Source organism: Daphnia magna, linkage group LG5, assembly GCF_020631705.1.
Source record: "Daphnia magna isolate NIES linkage group LG5, ASM2063170v1.1, whole genome shotgun sequence".
NCBI classification, from domain to species: Eukaryota; Metazoa; Arthropoda; class Branchiopoda; order Diplostraca; family Daphniidae; genus Daphnia; species Daphnia magna.
In genome coordinates this window covers 1,690,695-1,713,031 of record NC_059186.1, presented here as the reverse complement: position 1 = coordinate 1,713,031, position 22,337 = coordinate 1,690,695, and the positions used below count along the sequence as shown (strand labels likewise).

At 43.4% G+C, this 22,337-nt stretch overlaps 1 protein-coding gene and 1 pseudogene across 1 annotated transcript; both read left to right on the top strand.

Annotated features, from left to right (window-relative positions):
* The first annotated feature begins 3,080 nt into the window (after positions 1–3,080).
* LOC123472397 lies at positions 3,081–5,256 on the top strand (annotated as a pseudogene).
* A 5,207-nt stretch (positions 5,257–10,463) lies between these two features.
* LOC123472396 (uncharacterized protein K02A2.6-like) lies at positions 10,464–14,735 on the top strand. Its single transcript, XM_045173809.1, has one exon. The coding sequence runs from the start codon at positions 10,464–10,466 to the stop codon at positions 14,733–14,735; it is 4,272 nt and encodes a 1,423-aa protein (XP_045029744.1).
* The last annotated feature ends 7,602 nt before the right edge of the window (positions 14,736–22,337 follow it).

Below are 22,337 nucleotides of genomic sequence, written 5' to 3'. Positions count from 1 at the left end.
ACACAAAAAAAAACATTGCGGCGACTGGTTGGACGAATAGCGCGCGCCGTCCGCTATTTGATCGCTTAGTGCAGCCCGTCCGCTGTAACAGTTGGGTATCTACGCGAAAATAATGAGGTTAAATATTTCGCACTAAAAGCTCTACTAAGAGCGCAGGGCACTTTTTATTAAATTGCGCAAAAAGGATCAATTTAGCGCAATTCATTCCATCATATAATTTACGAAAAGAACAAGCGCTAAAATCAATATTTAACGCTACATATCACGCATTGCACTAAATTTAATTAAACGGACGTGCAAAGTAAACCAACAATTGCGGCGACTAGTTGGGCGAGTAGGGCGTGCCCTTTCGTTATTTCGGCACATATCGCGGCGCCTTGCGTTATTTTTGCGTTGTCGATCGCCCGTTGTTTTTAGCGGCTCGCACGAAAAATAATTATATTAAATGTTTCACGCTAGATCTAGCGCTATCTAAGCGCGCATGGCGCTAGTGATGTAGTTTTGATAAACTTGCGCGCGAAGCGCTATATTTAGCGCAATTCACTTCATCGCATTATTTATAAAACGTGCCAGCGCTTCGGTTATTTAACGAGTTGCGACAAAAAAACAATTGCGGCCACTTGACTAGTTGCGCGCGTCCGTCTATTATATTAGCGCTAGTCGCTATCGAGTCCGTTCTCTATCTTAGCGCTAATCGTCGCTTGGCCAATGTTTAGGCGGCTCGTTTGGCGAAAAATGTCAAATGGTTTGCGTTGGATATAGCGATATCGTTGCGCGTATGACGTTAGTGATCTATAGATCACTCGACTACGATGCGTTGATTTTAGGCCAATTTTTTCTATCATATGACTTACGAAACGCGCAAGCGCTAAAATAAATGTTTAGCGCTGAATAATGCGCATCACATAAAATTTGATTGAAGGAAAATTCTCGGCTGAAATAAATTGCGTTTATATTTTGCCGTTTAATTCCGGGCTGGCCGGACTGCCCCTTGTCGACGACACCCAGAATATAAACTGATGAATTTGTTGGCGATTGATCTGTCCCATATGAACAGCGGCCCATCTTTGACGGCTTTTCCTATTTACGGACGCATATATGCCTTCGCTGCTCAATAAATAAATTGAAGATGACCCACCTTCAACACCGGAAGCGGTTCGAGCTGGAGTAGCCGCTGTTGGCCAGCGCCAACGAGGTGAAAAATATCAAAAACTCAGGTGACTTAGCATGGTTTGCGGATATTTTTTTAGCCAGATGTATCTGGGAACTGGGAAGCGCCTTCTTTTCGCTCTCAATAGCAAATGGCTGCGAGCGGTGGCCGCTGAGTTTTTCAAATGTTCCGTCTATGTGGTGCGAGCCAGTAGCCGCTGCCGGTGTTGGAGGTGGGCCATCTTCAATTTATTGGACAGCAAGGGCATACGGCTATAAAGGAACGACGGGTCGCTAACGATCAGCTACTCTGGGTGTCGTCGACAAGGGGCAGTCCGACCAGCCCGGAATTAAACGGTGAAAAACTAGCGCAATAATATTAAGCCAAATATTTGCTAGATATGCGCCCGGTTAATTAAATTTAAAACAATACGCTTTAATAAGGGCTAAATTTTTATTTTAGGGCTTGCGCGTTTCGTAAATTATACCATGAAATAAATTGCGCTCAATTGATACTATCGTGCGCAACTTAATGATTAGCACCCTCCTGCGCTCTTAGTAAAGCTTGTTCTAGTGAAAAATATTTTACCTTATTATTTTTGCGTATATATTATAAAAGGTATTGCGCTAAATTTAGCGCCTCGTAGTTTATCACAGGTAAATCACTAGTGCCATACGCGCTTACACAGCGCTAGATCTAGCGCGTAATATTTGACTTAATTATTTTTCGCGCTACATATTTATTTTTGCTGCTTATTTGTGTTTGTAAATTATGTAATGAAATTCAATGTGCTAAATTTTACGCATTTCGCGCAAGTTAATCTTAAGTTAATTATTAGCGAAATGCGCGCATAGAGAACGCTAGATCTAACGCTAACAATTTAAAATGTTTGGCCGCGAGCAGCGAGCCGTATAAAACAGTGGAAGGGCGACGATTAGCGCTAATAATATAGCCAACGGACTCGCGACAAGCGCTTATATCATGTACAGGCACGCTCTTCTCGTCCATTGGCCGCAATCGTTTTCCCTTTCGCAACATTTTATTCGTCGATTTTTTTAAAATTAACGAACCGCTTGCGCGTTTCGTAAATAATACAATGAAATACGAATATTGCGCTAAATATAGCGCATCGCGTGCTACTTTATCGCAAACAAATTGCTAGTGCCACGCGCGCTTAGATAGCGTTAGATGTAGCGCAACAAATTTCAATGGATTTTTTTCGCTTATAATGAGCCGCAAAAAATAGCGGACGGACCAGCGATAAGCGCTGAAAAAACGGACTCGCGTTACTCGTGTGACCAGTCGCCTATGGCACGTTTTTAGTGCCATAAGTAGCACCTGAACCCAGCACCTGAACCCTCAACCTCAACCCAGCACCTCAACCCTCAACCTCAACCCGGCACCTATCTATTTTCCGGCGCTATTTTTTCAAGCTACTTTGTCAAGCTATGCTGACATCTAGCGGAGGGAAAATTAAGCGACCCCGAACTTACATTGTGCCCCCTAGTGACAGATATGTGGAAAGTTGTCTGCTACACTTTTTTTGCTTAAGCAGTCGCGTGGCTTTTTCGTTGGTGTTAAATAATATGCGTTACATTAAAGAAGGTAATCCGGTCTCATTTATTTTTATTGAACCGAATGTTATTTTTGGGGTAGAGCTGGTTATCCAGTCCCATTTTTTTATTGTGCCACATCTTTTGTTTAATTTGACATTTTTTCTGAATACTGATGTGACGTGTTGGGGAGCTGGTTATCCAGTCCAATTTTTGTTATTTTACCACATCTGATATTAAATATTAATTATGACATTTCATTTATCAAATAACAAAGTAAAGAAATTCTGACCAGTTATATATTGATGCATACAACCCATTACATCATAGTTTAAACAAAGCTAATAATAATACTCCTGATTACTCATTGCAGAGCTGAAATACTACCTTTTACATTACCTATTCAATGTAATGTCTGATGGGCCAATAATCTGTGTCATATGACTTGCACTTCTTGAAAATTTACTCACAGAACAAAGTACATTGATCCTGTCATAGTTCTTGACTGCAACTCGTTGAACAAGCTGTAAGTACACACATACAGTTTTTGTATCATTTCGTAACTTTTACTGACTGTTTATGTTTGATTCATATGCAGATTTTTTTGGCATTCACAGTCAAACATGGAAGATTCACATTCACTCAGCAATTCTGAAATTGTTCACGATGAAACAGATCTAGCTGAAAAGAGGCTAAATGAAGCCATGGCACAAAGGAAAAAAGAATTACAACACATGAAAAATATAATGGGGAGACAAATTAAACAGAAGAACAAAGAAGATCGAATCAGAATTTCTCAGTTCAAAGTAATTTATTTGTCATTAATTTGGTTACGTATGCCTACTTAAAATAATTATGTTATATTATTACAGGAATCCTTTAAAGGAAAAAAGGAAGTACCTAATCGAAATAAACCATGGAAAACTATCGAATGGCAAAACTATTGGAATTCTTTGGGTAACCACGAACAAAACAACCTTGACAGGAGGAAGTCCCACTGCCACAAGAGTATCTAGAGTATCTACACCAAAATAGATGAAATGGCTGAGAACTTCAATGCTTCAGTTGTATGTTTAATTCGTTATCCCAACGGAACCCAACATACCAAATATGTTTTAGCCAGTGGTGGGGGAATTCAGTTTGCCCAATCAGAAGATGGCATTCTTATAGATCAACTTTGGGTTCGACATTGGAACAAAAAACAAGGTTGCTTTTTTGCTAGTGTATTCAAATTAGAAATTGTTTTTAAATTAAAATTATGTTTTTCAGAGAAAAGACAGAAGTTGTGTGAAGAAAAGGGCATATGGCAAGAGAGAGCCAGCAAGAGAGAGAGAAGAGGTATTTCTTGTTTCCTACAAATTTTTATAGCTGTGTTAACATTTGTATTCTAATTTAGGACTGAAGAAAGTAATCGACCAAGACAATGAATCACTACTTCATGACAATCCAAAGCAGAGAAACTTCATTGAAAAAGGAGCCAGCAAAAGAAATAGAACAGGTTTTCCTGTTTTCTAGTTACTTCTATACCTGTGCTAACATTCATAATATAATTTAGCAAAGAAGAAAACTATCGAACATGAAAATGAATCAGTACTCCTCGAGAATCATGAGCAGAAAAACTCCATTGAAAGAGGTAGAAAAAGCATTATGCTAATAAATTTTGCAATTATTAGTGCTTAAAAAATTTTTAAAATTTTAAAGGAAAAAAGAAAAAGTCGAAAGAGAAAAAAGATGAAAGGACAGGAAACAATAAAATGAAATCATCTAAAGAGAGAGCAGGAGAAGAAGAAGAAGAAGAAAAAGAAGAAGAAGAAGATCAAGAAGAAGAAGAAAAAGAAGAAGAAGAAGAAGAAAATAACAAAATGGAGAAACAGGTGAAGTGTAGTACAAAATATACTCCTCCGTCGAAAAATGCAAAGCAATATCCTTCACCAAATTGCCACGAAGGTAACAACAAAGATAATATTATTTCCACTCAGGTTGTGTTTAAATTATTGATTTTTCAATGGTGTGTACAGATGTGGACAGTTTGCTGACATTGCAAAATGAGAGAAATAATTTATCACCTCTTTCCTCCGCTCCTCTTTCACCGTCCAGCACAAGGTCTTCGTCTCCCAATTATCAACACCGCGAAGGTATAATTTATATCAGTCTTCTTTCAACTAAAATTCTGATTATTTTAGTATTTACTTCTCTACGGTACAATCAGAAGGGGAAATATTTGGGCCAAGCAACTCTGGAATTCCTCCGCAAACGACATTGAAGCGGGTGGCAGATGGTACGGCGGGTACTGCGGCTGCTTCTCTTATAAAATATCTCGTTTTTAATAAAGACCCCAAATTGGCAATTGAGCTATGCGTAAAGGTAAGACGTTTATCTGCGCCTTTCCAAACACAGGGAAAAACAAGAGGAACAAGACGAGGAAATGGAAGGTTGCCTGGAAGACCGAAAGGACGAGGAAAGGTCCCAGCAGGAAAAAAATTATAGAACAGAAGTTCGTCTGATTTGTTCTCCAATACGCTGATTTGTATTTCAATGGAAGTGTAATAATATAAAAGCGTTAATTACCAAGCATCGAAACGATTTTTTATTTGTTGCGCTATGATAGTCGAAAACCACTTCTTTATTTCCTTAATTTAAATTACAGTTAAAAAATGAACATACCACCTTTTAAATATATAGAGTGGTTCGAGGTAGGGCTGTGGGCCGGGCCATGAAAACCCGGGCCACAGCCCGGGCTGAAGAAAAAAAAAAAACCCAACTCGACCCACCGAGGAATATTTTGTACGGACCGGGCGAGGGGTTGAACCGCCGGGTTTGCGGGCCAACCCGAGCGGTGGCGCCATCTAGTAGTCACATAGAGAAGCTCGTTATTCACTATGCCTGCGGCCTCAAGAAAGACCTAAAAATATTGCCGCCAAATGCTCTACGAGAATTTCGTTGCATGAAAAATAGGATAAGTGGTAGAAAAGGGCGTTCGTGTTCAGAAGACATAATTGTCGTGTCAATGTTGGAAGAAGAAGATAATTAAGAAAATTAGGGAATTTTTTAAAGTTTGTCAAAAAAAGTGTGTTTGACCCGATTTTTTACCCGGGCCGTTACCCGGCCGGTAAATATTTATTGACCCATTGGCCCGGGCCGAACCCATTTACTCAGTTGGCCCAACCCTCTCCGACCCGCGGAAGAAGAAAACCCCATCTAAAAAAACCATAAAAAAACCGCCAAAAAACGTCCGTACCACAGCCCTAGTTCGAGGTTGCCATCTAGGATAGGTCTTTCACCCAGTTTGGTGCAACCACATCCAAAAAGCATTACATTGTCCATAACAAAAGGGTACGAATGGAAGGACAGTAAAGGAAGGGAAGAATAGAGTGGGGAAGAAAGGGGTTGGTCCCTCTTTTTTTCACTTTCCCTTTGTCTTTCCATTCCTACACTTTTATTATGGACAACGTCAATGTTTTCCATTTGGTGGTTGCACCAAACTGGGAGAAAGACCTATCCAAGATGGCAACCTCGAACCACTCTTTAGAACTGATCGAAAACCATGTGTTTGTTCATAACACATTGCTATTTCTTAAGTAAATAAGACAAGCTCCGTATCAATACATTCTAACTTAACTACCCAGCAATCTTTTTCATGACCGTCAACGTATGCTTACCAACTTAAGACATAGCTTTGTCTTGATCGTTTTTAGTTCATAGTCCTACGTTAATTGCAGTTTCCAATATTGATAACTTAACCTTCACAATATATATATATTACAATACATTTTATTTTTTTGACAAACAATTTAGTTCATAAATTTTAAAATAAATTAAAACAACGTTTTTAATAGAGGAAGGGACTTGAAATAATGTAATGTGAAAGGTAATTGAACAAGTTTTTTTAGTATAAATTTTTGTGACGTATTTAAATGAAAATCCTTCAAATTTTAATTTTCTCAGTAATTTTTATGGTTGTAGAGACTGAATCAAACCTGTGGATACCTGTGGATTCCACAGGTAATCGGCCTGAGGAAAGAAGAGGGAGAAGAATGGGTACCCTTTTTTTAATACTTTCCTTTTCTCACTTTTCTTCCCTTGGGCCGATTCTCTTTGGATTTGGTAACCAAAACAGTAAACAAAAGGGGAAACATAAAAATTTAACAGATTTCCTTTTAAATACGTCACAAAAATTTATACTAAAATAAAGCTTGTTCAATTATATTTCACATTACATTATTCCAAGTTGTATTCTGTTAACTGGAAAGGTTTCGCGAATATTTGTTTGCGACACCCTCTTTTCCCTATGCGAATTACTAAAGAGAAACACGAACTAGAGGGAAACTTGGCGGATTCAAAAGGAGTGCGTTAAACCCCCGAAACCAAAGGGGTACACGTCAGTCACTTCCTCTATTAAGAAAAACAACATATCTAAGGCTCGCTTCGTTTCTATTAACAAATTATTATCAATTATTCTTTAACCAATAATTATTAAAAAAAAACAATAAACAATTATCCATTGGAAACTCTAATGATGAAATGATGAAATGATGAAATTAAATTAAATTATTAACAATTATTCATTCAAAAATTAATTGTAATCACAAATTATTTAAAATTATGCATTGTAAAATTTAATTTGAAATTTTCTAAATAATTTTATATTTAATTTTAAATAACTATTGAAAAAAACTTAAGACTTGGCTATGTCTGAAGAAAAAACAAACAGGAGCAGCACTAATGGTAAGGCCGAAAAAACATTCAACTTAACATATAATGACAAAAACATGAATTAGTTAACTTTATATACAGCTACCAATCACTAGCGCAAGGTATAATATCGTTTTTAAAACAGGCTAATCTTAAGACAATGCTTTGTCTTAAAAAAAAAGAGAGAATAAGCCCTCTTGGTAAGGCCGAAAAACCTTAGACTTAACATATAATGACAAAAACATGACAAATTAAACTTGAAATACAGCTACCAATCACTAGCGCGAGGAATAATATCGTATTTAAAACAGACAAATCTTAAGACAATGCTTTGTCTAAACAAAAGAAAGAATCAACCCTCTTGGTAAGGCCGGCAAAAAAAAATTAAACTTAACATATAATGACAAAAATATGAATAAGTCAACTTTAAATACAGCTAACAATCACTAGCGGGAGGAATAATATCGTATTTAAAACAGACAAATCTTAAGACAATGCTTTGTCTAAACAAAAGAAAGAATCAGACCCCTTGGTAAGGCCGGAAAAAAAAATTAAACTTAACATATAATGACAAAAATATGAATAAGTCAACTTTAAATACAGCTACCAATCACTAGCGGAAGGAATAATATCGTATTTAAAAAAGCCGAATCTTAAGACAATGCTTTGTCTGTTACTTTGAAAAAATGAAGACAAAGTTATGTCTTAAGTCGGTGAGCATATGTTGGCATGTCCGTCCTGTCTGTTGCGCGTTTCTAGTTAATGGTCTAAAGCCTGATGCCAGGTAATAGTCTATATGTTTTCACGTGTAAATGTCTATCTAATACCCTTTTCTGTTTGCCTCTTAGGCACCATTATGGTTCCTTTGCCATTACAAAACTCATTGTCAGTCGCAGAGCTGATTACTGAAGTGGCAATTCAGTGTCAGTCTCTCTCGTCAAATACAACATCAGTAGTCAGCATCTTCTGAGTTAAGCTTTGTTCATAGCTCCAAACGTTCCTTTGAGCTCGTCTGCCCAAAGCTAGATTCATCAATGGCTCGACGCCTCAAGGAGGTAAAATCGGCGGCGGCCTCAAGCGCAGAAGCGAAGGAGAAGATGATGCTGGCACAACAGTACAAGCTGCTGGACGTGGCTAGACCTTTGCTGTTCATCAGGAATGAATGTTTGAACGACCCTGCACGGGAACCTTTGGTCAGAGCGGCTGAGTCAGCGCTAAAATTGTGGGGCCATTCGTTCGCTATGATGACAGCAGATCGTAGGAAGAACATCATCCGGGTCACCGATCCGAAGTTCAAGAGGATGATAGCCGAAGAGGACCTTTTCGAACCTCGCGAGAGCAACTCACTTTTCGGTCGGGGTTTTTTGCGCCACATGGTGAAGGAGGCCAAAGCCAACAGAGAGTTGAGCAGCAGCGGTCGCCCCGGAGGCTCAAACGACCGAAGGATTGTACGGAGCAGCGGTAGGAGTAGGTACAACTGGAACACCTACTACAAGCAGAGAAGCGGAGGACACGGGTCCAGCTATGGAGGCATCGGCACCTTCGCCAACAAGTTCGGTGGCGTTATTAACAACAGCACTGGACTCAACGCTCGAGGAGGGTATGAATCTTCACTTTGTATTCCTATCGAGTCGTTTTCAGCCCCCGTTGGCGGCAGAGTTTCGAAGTTTTTAGATTTTTGGCGTTCCTTGACGGCGGGTCCCTGGATCGTTGCCAAAGTGTGAAATGGGGCAACGATCCATTTGACAACGACAACGACGATGTGGAATTCGAGGGCTTTCGAATTTCCTTTCTTGAACGGCCTAAAGAACCATATTTTCAAGGCAATATGACGATGAGAGGAGAAGCCGCGTTGGTTTGTCACCAAGAGGTCATGGGTTTGCTGGGCAAGAGAGCGATCGAAAAGATCGCATGGTCAGAAAAATTTTTTGTGAGCGGTTTTTTCATTATTCCTAAAAGTTCAGGTGGCCATAGGCCTGTAGTCAATTTGAGGAAACTGAATGAGTTTTTCAGGCATCAGCACTTTAAGATGGAAGGTGTCGGTCTTCTTAAGGAGACGATCCGGCAGAATGATTATTTCGTGAAGATCGACCTGCGCGACGCCTATTTTAGTATCCCAGTACACATAGACGACAGGAAATTTCTACAGTTCACATGGAAGAACGAAATTTTTCACTTTACTACCCTAGCATTCGGCTTCTCGGCCACACCTTGGGCCTTTAAGAAAATTTTGAAGCCGGTCATCTCACACCTTCGAAGCGAGGGCATGCGTCTGATAATCTACCTGGACGACATGCTGATACTAAATCAGTCCAGGGAAGGGGCTCGAAACGATTTTTTGCGGGCAGTTGGCATTTTCTTACGCTGCGTATTCCTGATTAATGAGGAGAAATCAAAAGGGGACCCAAGCCAGCGGATCGAATACTTGGGTTTGCTAATAGACTCATGGTCCCTCTCATTATTCCTGAAGAGAACGAAGGCCGACCACTGAAGAGGATCAAGCAAGAAGGGGTGTCACCCCAACTGGCAAGATTTCAAGGTCGGTCATATGGAAACATATGACGATGGTTGAAGGTCACGATAATCAGATCATTTTCAATCTATGCCCGACTGAGCGACTCCCTAACGGTTGGCCTCTAAATGTTTTCGCCTACTGTTGTAGAGCTTAGCGCTAGATGGCCTCGGCCAGCTAGAGGCGAAGCCGAACGCAGAGAGGGGAAATACAAGCAGTCAAGACTAAGCTACAAAGACTACAACATGGTGTCAGAAGTGCGGAATAAACTATTCCTGTTTTGCGTGGGGTAAGATTTTTCTGCTGTTGATTAGATTTTTGTTCGTCTGTGGCTTCCATTGAGTTGAGTGGAAGATTGCTGTGCTTAGTTTTGGGAGACTTACTATTGATGACACTAAGTGTGGCCTGTAGAGCTAGTTACTGTTGCGTCCTGTGACGTGGGACACGTGGTGGTCTAACGTACTGTATCTGTGTATATCTGCGGCATCCGTGACGAAAAGTGGTTAAATTCGTGAACTAGTTGGGTGTCTCAAGTTGTTGGTGTATTATTATTATCATGGCGACGTCGTTGCGGGCACCAGAACTGTTTAATTTCTCGTCGAGTGATCTGGCCTCTGAGTGGAAAATGTGGCGCCGACAGTTTGAGTACTTTATTTTAGCCACACGTAAGGATGAGACGGATGAAGAGGTGATAGTGGGAGTGCTGATCACACTACTCGGGGTTGAATGCCTCAAAATATTCGATACGTTTGTGTTTACATCAGCTTGTGATGCTAAGAAAATTAAGCCGGTACTGGACAAGTTTGGTGATCACTTTGAACCGCTGAAAAGCGAAGTCTTCGAACGGTTCAAATTCCTCCGTCGACACCAACTTCCAGGGGAGTCGTTTGACTCTTGGATCGTTTGTCTCCGTGGAATGGCGAAGGGCTGTAATTATGGTGCGTCGGTGGAGTCGGTGCTGCGTGATCAAGTAGTACTGGGAGTGGCTGACTCACAAACACGAGAAAAACTTCTGTTTGAGAAAACGCTGACCTTGGCCAAGGCGTGTGACATAGTGAGGTCGTGTGAGGCCTCACGCGCTCAGCTGTCGCAGATGTCTACTGACTTACCAACTCGTCGGCTGGATGATTCCGTAAACAGGCTAACGGAAAAGAGCCACAAAAAAGGATCGGGTGGTGCTGGACCACACCACAGAGGTCCAAGCACACAAGGTGGTAACGGACAGTCGTTCGTTGAATGCTCAGGTTGTGGACGCCGACACGTAGCTGGCCGTTGTTCTGCTGCTCATATTACGTGCTTTGCCTGCGGAAAAAATGGGCATTATGCGAAGAGGTGTCCAAATCCTCAGTCACGATCGGAGTCCCGTTTACCAGCCAACGCACTTTCAACCGGTTTCAAGGATCAACCAGCACGCCGTGGCACACACATGCAACTCAACTCTGTGGAAAGTGAGGTTGGTGACGGGGTAGGTGCACGCTCATTGGAGGATTATGTGACCCATGAGCTACGTCATGAGCAGTATTCGGCACCTGGAGACAGCGAGTGGAGTGAAAATCTTACGGTGGATGACGTGAAAGTTACGGTGAAGCTGGATTCAGGAGCCTCATGCAATGTAATGCCACAGGAGGTTTTTCGTCGACTGCCGGCGCAACGACGCCGTCTCCGGCCTGGACCTCGCTTGCGGCGCTATGGGGCGAAGAATGGGTACTTGACTGTTCTGGGCGTTCATACTGCGAAGGTGGTTATCAACGGTGCCGTTCACGTGGTTGACTTTGTTGTGGTTGACGAACCCGGTCAACCCACTATTTTGGGGCTTCCATCTTGTAAAAAGCTGGATTTGATTAGGCGGGTTCATGCCGTCACTGCAGAGCCGGATCCATCGGTGCCACCAATCGTAAAAGAGTTCGTGGACGTCTTTACTGGACTGGGTAAATTGCCGGTGGAACACACCATTAAGTTGGGTACAGGTACTAACTATGTCGATCCTGTAGTATCTGCGGCAGGCAGACTTCCGTTTCGGCTGGAGGAGCCGGTATATCGCAAGCTGGATCAGATGGTGGCTGAAGAGATCCTTGTTCCGGTTACAGAGCCAACTGAATGGGTCAGCCGAATGCTGGTGGCCAGCAAACCAGATGGGGATATTCGGATCTGCCTCGATCCATCCGAACTCAATAAGGCAATACAGCGGCAGCATTTTACAGTACCCACCGTGGAACAACTGTTTGCCAAGATTGGTAAGGCTAAGTTCTTCTGCAGTTTGGATGCGGCGTCAGGGTTTTACCAAATCCCTTTGTCAACAGCGTCGTCGTTCCTTTGTACTATGGCGACACCTCGCGGTCGATATCGCTTCTTACGCCTGCCGTTTGGGTTAAAGTCAGCCCCGGAGGTCTACTTACAAACCATGGATGAGCTGTTTGGTGATCTTCAGGGAGTGATTATATACTTTGATGATTTCCTAGTGACGGGAGAAACCAAGAAGGAGCTGGACGACAATCTGCGCAAAGTTCTGGAACGGTGTAGACAGCATGGCCTGAAACTACAATTGAAGAAGTGCCGATTCTTCATGAAGGAGTTGCCGTGGCTTGGTCATATCATCGGAGAAGGTGTTGTTAAAGTGGATCCCGCTAAAGTGGAGGCGATAGTTAATATGCCTGAGCCCACTGGAAAAGCTGATCTCGTTCGACTACTGGGAATGGTGACCTACCTGGATAAATTCTGTAAAAATTTGGCTGCTATCACTCGGCCCCTTCGTGATTTGCTAAAGGAATCGTCGGCGTGGGTGTGGGAGGAGCCACAGAGAGAGGCCATGACCAAGTTAAAAGACGCAATGGCGTCACTGCCGACGCTACGCCGCTTTGATTTGCAGCTACCGGTGGTTCTGTCGGTCGACGCATCACCTACTGGCATAGGAGCTGTTTTGCTTCAAGATGGCCAGCCGGTGGCCTACTCGTCAACGTCTTTAACTCCTACCCAACGCCGATACTGCCAAATCGAAAAAGAGTTGTTGGCCGTACAGTTTGGATTGATGCGTTTCAAACAGTACGTGTATGGCCAGCAGGCTACTGTGGAGTCTGACCATAAACCCCTGGTGGGGCTCATCGACAAGCCCGTTGCTGAATGTACACCCCGTATCCAGCGGATGCGGATGCAGCTGCAAAGGTTTGATTTTCGTGTCGTCTACAAACCTGGAAGAGAGCTCTTTATAGCCGACACGTTGAGCAGGGCCCATTTGCCAGCACAATTTGAGGATGATGAGACGCAACGCTGCCAGGAACAAGTCCACGCTTTGCTGGATCAAATTATCCCTTTGCGTGATACCCGGTCCAAGTATGCGCAAGCGACGGACGCGGATCCGTCATTAGTCCTAGTTAAGGAGTTGATGGTGTCCGGTTGGCCGGAAAAGAAAAAGCATTGCCCATTGCCGGCCAAACCATATTGGAATGTGCGCCATCATCTGAGTGAAGCGGACGGCTTAGTGTTGTATGGAGAACGGTTGGTGGTTCCGGTGTCGCTTCGACGGGAGGCTATGGACGGAATTCATTATGGCCACTTTGGCGAAGTCAAGTGCATTCGTCGTGCAAAATCATCGGTATACTGGCCGGGGTGTGATGACCAGATACGGAACGTCGTCGCCAGCTGTGGCACTTGCCAAGAAAATCGGCACAAAAATCCAGCGTTGCCGATATTGCCGTCGCGAATACCGGTCCATCCATTTCAGTTAGTATCGGCAGATCTGTTTCAGTTTGCCGGTGTACATTATTTGTTGTTGGTGGATGGCTATAGCAAGTGGCCTTGTGTGGCCAAACTTCGATCCTTGACTTCAGCGGCCACTATTGAGGCCATGGATTGCTTCTTTGCTGATTTCGGAGCCCCGGAAGAACTCATGTCGGATAATGGTACCCAGTTCGCAAGCATCGAGTTTAACCGTTTCTGTGAGTCACGTGGAGTTCGTCATGTCACGTCTAGCCCGGAATTTCCACAGTCGAATGGATTGGCGGAACGTCATATCCAAACGGTGAAGGCCTTGATGCTGAAAATGTTCCAAGATGGATGTACATTGTGGGAGGTCTTGGCGGCGGTTCGGTCGACACCTGTGTCGGACCAGTTGCCATCGCCGTCGGTTCTGTTACAGGGGCGTCATCTCCGTGGATTGTTACCATTTTTACCCGGTGCGTTGGTGCCCCGCATTGTTCCAGCGTCGTTCGTTCATCAGCAGCTGCGCAAGAGGCAAGGAGAGGCGGTCTTTCACAATGTTCGCCGGTCTGATGTGAGATCGTCATTCCTTTTCGTCGGTCAACGGGTGCGTGCGCTCATCGGATCGCGTTGGCTGCTAGGTTCTGTTGTTGAAATCTGTTCAGAGCCTCACTCATACTTGATCCGACTGGTGGATGGAAGAGTTTTTCGTCGCACGCGGTGGGCCATCAACATCGTCAATGGATCTTCCCATACTGCCCCGGTGCCGAGTCGTCCAGAGTCGTCCCAGTGTCCCAGTTTTGGGTCACTATCTATGGCTGGTGCTCGGCAGCCGGAATGCTTTGTTTCGGGACCGGTCGCTCAACCACCCTCGTCGCCAAGGTCGGCCCCTGTTGCACAACCGGTGGGTACGTCACGCCAGCCGAGTAGGGAATCGCGAACTGCGGTGGAGGGTCCAGCAGCTTCTGAAACTGGTTCGGTGATCGGGCAAGCCGTCAGCCAGGCGGCCGCTCCAGTTGATGGTGGGAGTCCAGTGAGCAGTCCGGCGCGTAGCTTCCGGCCGATGGTCATGTGCACCAGATCGGGCCGTCAGTATTCTCGTCCGGTTTCTGATGTGGCGGATGGGCGGAGCTAACTCGTCCTGGGTTATTCCACTCGCAGGTTTGTTTGTTTTGTGTTTTTTTTTTTTTTTTGTGATTGTTTCAACTTTGTTCACTTTTCTTCTCTCAGTTTCCAACTCTCTTTGTTAGTTCTTGCTTGTCCTTCCTTTTCTTTTCTAGGCCTGTGCTGTTATGTTCCCCTCAGCCTAATTTCATGTTTCAGTTCCCCTGATTTGTCATCTTCGTTCTGTTTGTTGCCTGTGTAAGGGGAAGATTTTGTAGAGCTTAGCGCTAGATGGCCTCGGCCAGCTAGAGGCGAAGCCGAACGCAGAGAGGGGAAATACAAGCAGTCAAGACTAAGCTACAAAGACTACAACACCTACCAAGTGACAACAACTACGCGCATCACCCATTTGAGGCGGCAGCATGGAAACATCATTGATGTCCGTGACTTCCCTCCGGAATCGAGTGTTTCAACCTCATCCGTCCGGGACTACATCGCTGAAGGCCGCTTTGGGAAGAAGATGATGCCGTGTCCCAGGCGATCACTACAGCCTTAGTCGGAGTCATCTATTTGGAACTCTGTCCAGCTGCGTTTGTGGAGGGCCGTGGCATTCGTTGGCTCCACGTTCTTGAGCCTCACTACATCATACCGGATCGTACGACTTTGATGAGGACGCACCTTGTCGACCACTACCACAACGTAAAGAAGGTCGTCATTAAAAAGCTACAAGATTCCATCCACCTCTCTCTCTTGGATCGGACATGTGGACCGATGACCATCGCAGACTGGGCTACCTTTCAGTCATCGTCTCATTCATCACGTCAGACTGGAAATCCGCCCGGTTTGTTCTGTCCAACAGGCACCTTGACGACCGTCATACTGGCAAGAACATTACCCATGCAATCAACAAGACTATGCAAGAGTTTGGCCTCGCATCGGCCAAGTCGACGTACGTGACACACAAAGGCGCCAACATAAAGTGTGCTGGCCAAATTTTGCAGTATCCTCGATCACCATGCGAAGCGCACAAAATCGATTCGGCCATCACGGTTGACACCCTCCCCCAGTTCCAGAAATCGTGACCACCTTCTCAAAACTTGCAGATATTCTTACATTCTTTCGTTACAAAGCAGCGGAGCTGACCAAGAAACAAAAGGAGCTCAAGGCCCTGTTGGATATCATACCCTAAAACGTGGAAGAAAGCGATCATAGTCTTCAAGACCATTGCTACGCTGAAGCTGATTCCAGTCATCCTCAAAAGATTACCACGCTCAAGACGGACTGCAAGACTAGATGGAATAGCAAGTGTATACAGATACAGTCCATTCTCGAGAACTTTCGGGTCATCAACGAGCTGCTTGACTACCACCAGTTCGACCTGAAAATCACCTACTCAGAACGAAAACTTCTTCAGCAGCTACTAGGATTCCTGAAAACTTTCCAAGAACGCTCTGAGCTGATGCAAAGGGACCTCACTCAAGAGCTGTCCAGCGTTCTGCCACCATTCCATGCATGAAGCCGGCCTGCTACATCAGGGGAGAGATAGACGCGGACTTCGACGATATGGACGAACTTCCTACTAGGATGGAGGCCCATCATTGCGAAGATGGCGAAGAAGATGATGACCCGCAAGAGCAGCATCCATCTTAATTGCTGTGAAGAAGAAGAGGCTCGAAGCTTTCAAGAAACGTTTCGCTTTATATGAAGAAAACACGCTGTACAAATTGGCGTCAACATTGGACCCTCGCTGGAAGGCCACGTTTGGTTTTAAGTTTGAGCATGATTTCTTCCGCGGGGTAGATACATTCGAGAAATCCTTCGGTCGAGATTCAGCTGTCTCCGAGGTACCCCCCACTAGTGAGACTCCATCATCAGCCCCGGAATCCCAAAATCAATCTGGTTCGAAAAGGCCAGCCTCTCAGCTATGTTTACTAATGAGCAAGATGCGCAAGCGCAACCCTCCACTGGAAGATATCGGAATGCTGAGAATGGAAGTGTCCAGCTATCTTGCCATCCCAGGTGTGGCAGAGCATCAAACGTCAGATTTTAACCTTCTTTTATGGTGGAAGGAGCGCAAGTCAATGTTTCCTAAACTTTCCAAAGTTGCCAGGAAAGTTTTCAGCGTTATGCCGTCGGCTGCGATGAACGAGAGGCTCAATAGCACTGCTGGCAGAACAGTGACTGCAGATAGGTCTTGTTTGGCCCCTCAAAATGTGGACATGAGCTTGTTTTTGTTTTATAATACTCCTCCCAAAATGCATACACCCAAATTGGCTGATGCTCTTACAAAATAGAAGGGTAAAAAAAGGGAAGGAAAAAAGACATCTAAAATTGAGAAAATACAAGGCATTCATTCATGTAAATTCTTTGAAAGTTGCATGTTTTTTTACAATTTTTCTCTTTAGTATAAACTATAAATTACTATCGTGAAAATTGATTTATACGGATATGTCTGAGGATCTGCCTATCCATTCTACGTAGAGTAAATTATTGTATGATAGTCGACTTTTAGTCGACTTTTCGACTCTATATTAAAAGTTCAGAAAGTTCGGAAAAAGTCGATTAAAGTCGACTTTTTCGATTCGACTCGACTTTACGTTGATCAAAAGTCAATCGACTTCGACTAGGCATTTTTAAGTTCGGTACACTCCACTGCATGAGAGGGCGTGAATGGGACGAGAACTGGAATAGCCTTAATTGGCAACGCTGGCAGTATGTGTAAATATGTAGGCCACTTTTACATGGGCTCTTATGGGACTAACTTTGTAAAAGTACTTTAATTGTTTGTTTGATAAAAAATGTTGTCTGATTTTAAATTTTCGGAATCATATATACACGCAATGTGTACATAGCTCATTAAACAAAATTAATTTGGAAAATGTTAAAGTAATTTTTAAAAACGTGAAATTGTCGTGAAACTTGCAACAGGTCTTTTCCAGTTGCCGCTGCCACTATAAATCATTTGAAAAAATTCGCGGAAAATTCCACTTCTACTATTCCGCGTCAGGTATGAGGATTGAGGAAGACTGTGGAATTTTATTTGTGGAACTAAGGACATTTGCTGTCAGTATCCTGCACAAAAATCCGAACACCGATTTAATTTTTTAAAGCAACCTTTTGGTGGGGTAGTGGGTTTTTTGTTTTTTTTTAAGGGGGAGGGTAGACGGGGTGATGGACCCGACAGGGCAGGGTTGGGTAAGTCTAGACATAAAAAAAATGCCTTAAGATATTACGCTTTAAGGCAAGTTACAGGTCAGGACATTTTTGCAACCCCCAGGGTAGTGTGTTTTTTTAAGCGACAGTTGGAAATTTAGGGCTTGGGCTTGGTAATGTTGCTTACCGAAACAATTTAGCTTATGTTCCAGCTGACTGTGAATGTTTACGTCGTTGTCAATGGCGTAGGTGTAGCCTTTCTGAATGTGATGCTGGAGATCGGTGTTCGATTCCAGATGAGGTGATGAATTATTGTGGTTACATTACGAGAAATTCCCGTTCATATATAAAACAAGTTTTCATCAAGCAATATGTGCTTTTTTTGTTTATGAAATAACTTAAAAAATAGTAATTCACTTCGTTCTAAAAAAATTTAGATTCCTAGCATATTCGAATGAAGAATATTGTCACTCGTCGACGTCGAATGTGTAGAATCTCCTTAATAACTTGTATATTTGTATAACTATTGCAATTGAAAGATAGAGAGAGAACTTGTATTTCTTACAGCACAAGTCTACAGACTGACTTCAAATGAATCGCGCCGAGCCTAGCCTAGGCCTCTCTATTTAAAGGCATAGTCTGAGTCAATCATGTAGTAATCACGTGATCCTTGCGTGGTCAAACAGATATCTATCTGTTTGACCGACAGAAAAGGAGTTGCCCGGAAGTTGAACAAGTCCACATCTAGGCCCAGAACAACATGTTATGTTTAGGCCTACATTTAAGTAAACACTACATAGATAATAACACCCAATCCTACGTGAAACTAGGCCCAGAACAACATGTTATGGTTAGGCCTACATTTAAGTAAACATATCCGTATACCCAACTACATAGATAGTGACTAACACCCAATGCTACGTGACAGATCCCCCCTGTTAAAAGCAATCAACCCGATTGCTGGAACTACAGATTTATAGTATGAGTTGCAGGTAAAGTGGTTTCTGTGAAGTCAGGTTGCCGAGGTGGTAGAACCGGGTTGGTCATCTCGTAGAAACCGGTGCTTTGTCGGACATCTAGCTAAACAAAAGGATAAGAAACAAAAGGCAGCCACCCATTCATAGGGGTACGGAGATTGGTGGGGTAGTGACTTTTGAGCGGCGAGTAACGTAGCAATCTGGTTATTTGTCATGGAAGCTTGGGCTTCCAGCGTACTTTGTTGAACCAAAATATTACTTACATGATTTAAATGGGTGAGATTCAAGGAAAGGAAATGAATTACAGTCACCGTTTTTTCTAGTGTAATGTTTGGTCGCATGCCTTCGAAATTGAAAGTTTGTGAAGGAATAGCCGCTAGCATAGAAGATCCTTTTAGGCTGGCCGGAAAGATCCAATGGTCCGTCCGAGCTGTGCATCCCGACGGAACTTCAAAATACCCGATAGGAGGCAATTGGCGCCGTTGAGGTGGTAGGTGTTTGCTGTCTGTCGGACAGGAAAACACCACGGTATGGGGCTCCGTTGCCGAAAAGGCCCACCTGTTTAACCCAAGATAAGCCACCTCGGGAACATTCCCTTGGACAAACTGCGTTTGACAATATTCTTGGATGTGCAACGTATCATTTGTAAATAATGCTACCGCGCAGGATGTACGTGGACCCCGTTTAGAAAATCCCCTATGAAATGTACACAGATGTTTATCAAATTGGCGACACTTGAGCATGTCCATTTCCGAAAACTCCACGAAGGTGTCTAGATCAGGGGACACTGCTAAATAATGTGGTAAATTAGTAAAACGAACTCCGTGAGTACCGTTCGCTGTTGATTTGGGTAAGGAAATGATTTGAAACAATTTGAAATGTTGGGCGTGGTCGAAAATGGGAATGTCAATAAAGAGACGGAGTTTGTCATTGATTAGAGCAGCCGTTACTCGGGCTTCCCGATAAATTACCCATAGCTCTTCCGACGGTATGGCCCAACCCAGCGGCAGGTGTGTATTAATTTCCTTTATAGCTTGTTGTAAGGATGTCGGGGGTACGATTTGAAGGGATAGATGTCCAGTGGCTAAAGCTGAGAAACCGATGTCCCAGGCTTCGAGTTGTTGTTGGACCAAGTTTAAGACGTGCTCCAAGGTTGCAAAAGTTGAATCGAGTTCCTCAAAATATTGCGTTTGTTGAAAGTGTAGTAACTCCGATGACTGGATGTAGTCGAGAACGTAGTCCACTCGTTGTGCTAAATTATTTGATTGGAGTTGTAATTCCTGTAGAAGAACTAAATTCGACCGTGAAAGTTGTAAAGTATCATTTCAAATATACGCGTGTTGATCCAGAATGTGGACCACTGTTTGGTCGCGTGTTTCCATGGTCTCAATACGATTGTTTAGTATCTGAAGATCAGCTTCCGTGGAGAGTCCAAAGAGCCATTTAAGAGTGGTCCCCCCAAGGTTGATAATTCCCCGCTTTGGACGGTGTGTCCCCGACAGTGACATGTAGTATGTGGTGAGCCGAGATTGAGAATTATTTAATGTACGCCGTAAAAGACTAACTCTTTTTTCGATTTTATCGGCTGCCATATAACTGGTAGTATCTCTCCACGCCGAGTGAGCATCGGTTTTTTCGAACGTTGCCCCATCTTTTCTGTGTTTGGATGCCACTTGGGATAAGTCATTAAGGTGTTTATCCAAGGCTGTCACTACGTTTCCGGCTTCTTGAAGTAATACGTCGGTTACTAATGTCCATGTTGATTCACTAATAGAAACCTGCTGTTGATCTTTAAAAATCACCGTATCCCGAATTAAGAGTGTTGAAGCAACCGGGGATTGGTCCATTAGAAAAATTTGAAAAAAATATGTCAGTAAAGCGGTTAAAAAGTTTGGCCGCCGACGTACCCGTGGTGGTAAATTGGTAATTGTTCCGCGATTGTTTTTGTATAGTTGTCGAGGCGTAATTGATGGTTCGATAGGTTGCGTTTCCAGTATCTGTGGAGCCGTGGTGGAAACGTTTTCTGTTTCAGGCGGAACATGAGGAAGAGAGGCAAGGTCCTGAGCGGCAGTATTCTCCATAGGTTGCTCGTGATTCTGAGGAACGTTGTTACTGTGAGGTGTTGGGGTATTTTGTGAGGCTTGTCCCGGAGGAATAAACAACTTCATGCTTCCGACATGTACAATGTCCGATTTTGTTCCCCCTGTTTGTAGGCGTACTTCATAATTTACTGGCATTGTTTGTCGTAAAACCACGTAGGGTCCGAACCATCGATGAAGAAGTTTCTCAGAACGACCCTTCTTGCGAATTGGCTTATAGATCAATACGACGTCATTTGGATGGAAGCTTACGTCCCGGTGTTGGGAATCGTACCGGCGAGCTTGTTCTCTGTGCACACTCTCAATACGGGAACGAACCAGAGAGCGTGCCCTTTTGAGTTCTTCCATTAAGTAATCCGCGTAAGGTTGTACCACCGTGTCTACCTGCCATGTTGGATTAGGATGTGAACCTAAAAGAATGTCAACAGCTAATATAGGTTCCCTTCCATACAGTAGAAAAAAAGATGAAAATCCCGCTGATTCATGTTTCGTTGTGTTATAGGCAAAGCAAATAAACGGCAATGGCTCGTCCCAGTTTGTTTGATCTTCTGTGATATACATAGGTATCATCATGGCCAAGGTATGGTTCATCCTTTCAACTTGGCCGTTTGCTTGCGGATGATATCCTGACGTAGTTTTATGGAGCAATCCTAATTTTTTCCAGACTCCTTGGGTTAATTCGGCTGAAAAACACTTCCCTCTGTCCGTGACAATAGACTCCAGAACACCATGACAAAGAACTATTTGATTAACAATGAAATCTGTGACAACATCTGCTTTACCGGATGGCAAGGCCTGTAGTTCGACCCATTTTGTCAAATAGTACACGGCTACGATGATCATTTTGTTTCCGTTTGAAAAGGTGGGAAAAGGACCCAACAGATCCACCCCAATCTTATGAAATGGTCGTTCGACAGTGATGCATTGTAACATGCCGGAAGGGAGAGAACAAGTATTTTTTCTGGTTTGACATTTTTTCCAAGACCGAACATAATGAGTGACGTCTGAGGCAATGGTGTTCCAAAAAAATCTTCCGATTATTTTGGTCAACGTTCGCTGAATTCCCAGGTGTCCAGCTACGGGATCGTCATGACAAGACACACAAAACTAATTCGCGATATTCTGGTGGAACGCAGAGACGTAGATAAGAGCGCCCAAGAACAGTTTTTTGTTTAAAAAGACGGTCATCCAATAAGCAGTAATGGCGACCGACTGATCGTCCCGAATCGAGTCGTTCCATAATTTTTTTCCATTCTGTAACCGACCGTTGTTTCTTGGCAAAATCCAGACGCAGGTCCTGTAGTTGGTTATCTAGGGCATCGATGAGAACTGGGTTTACCAAGAGGCAACGTTCTTGTAACGGCGTATCCTCAATCGTTAGTGGGTTTCTGGATAAACAATCCG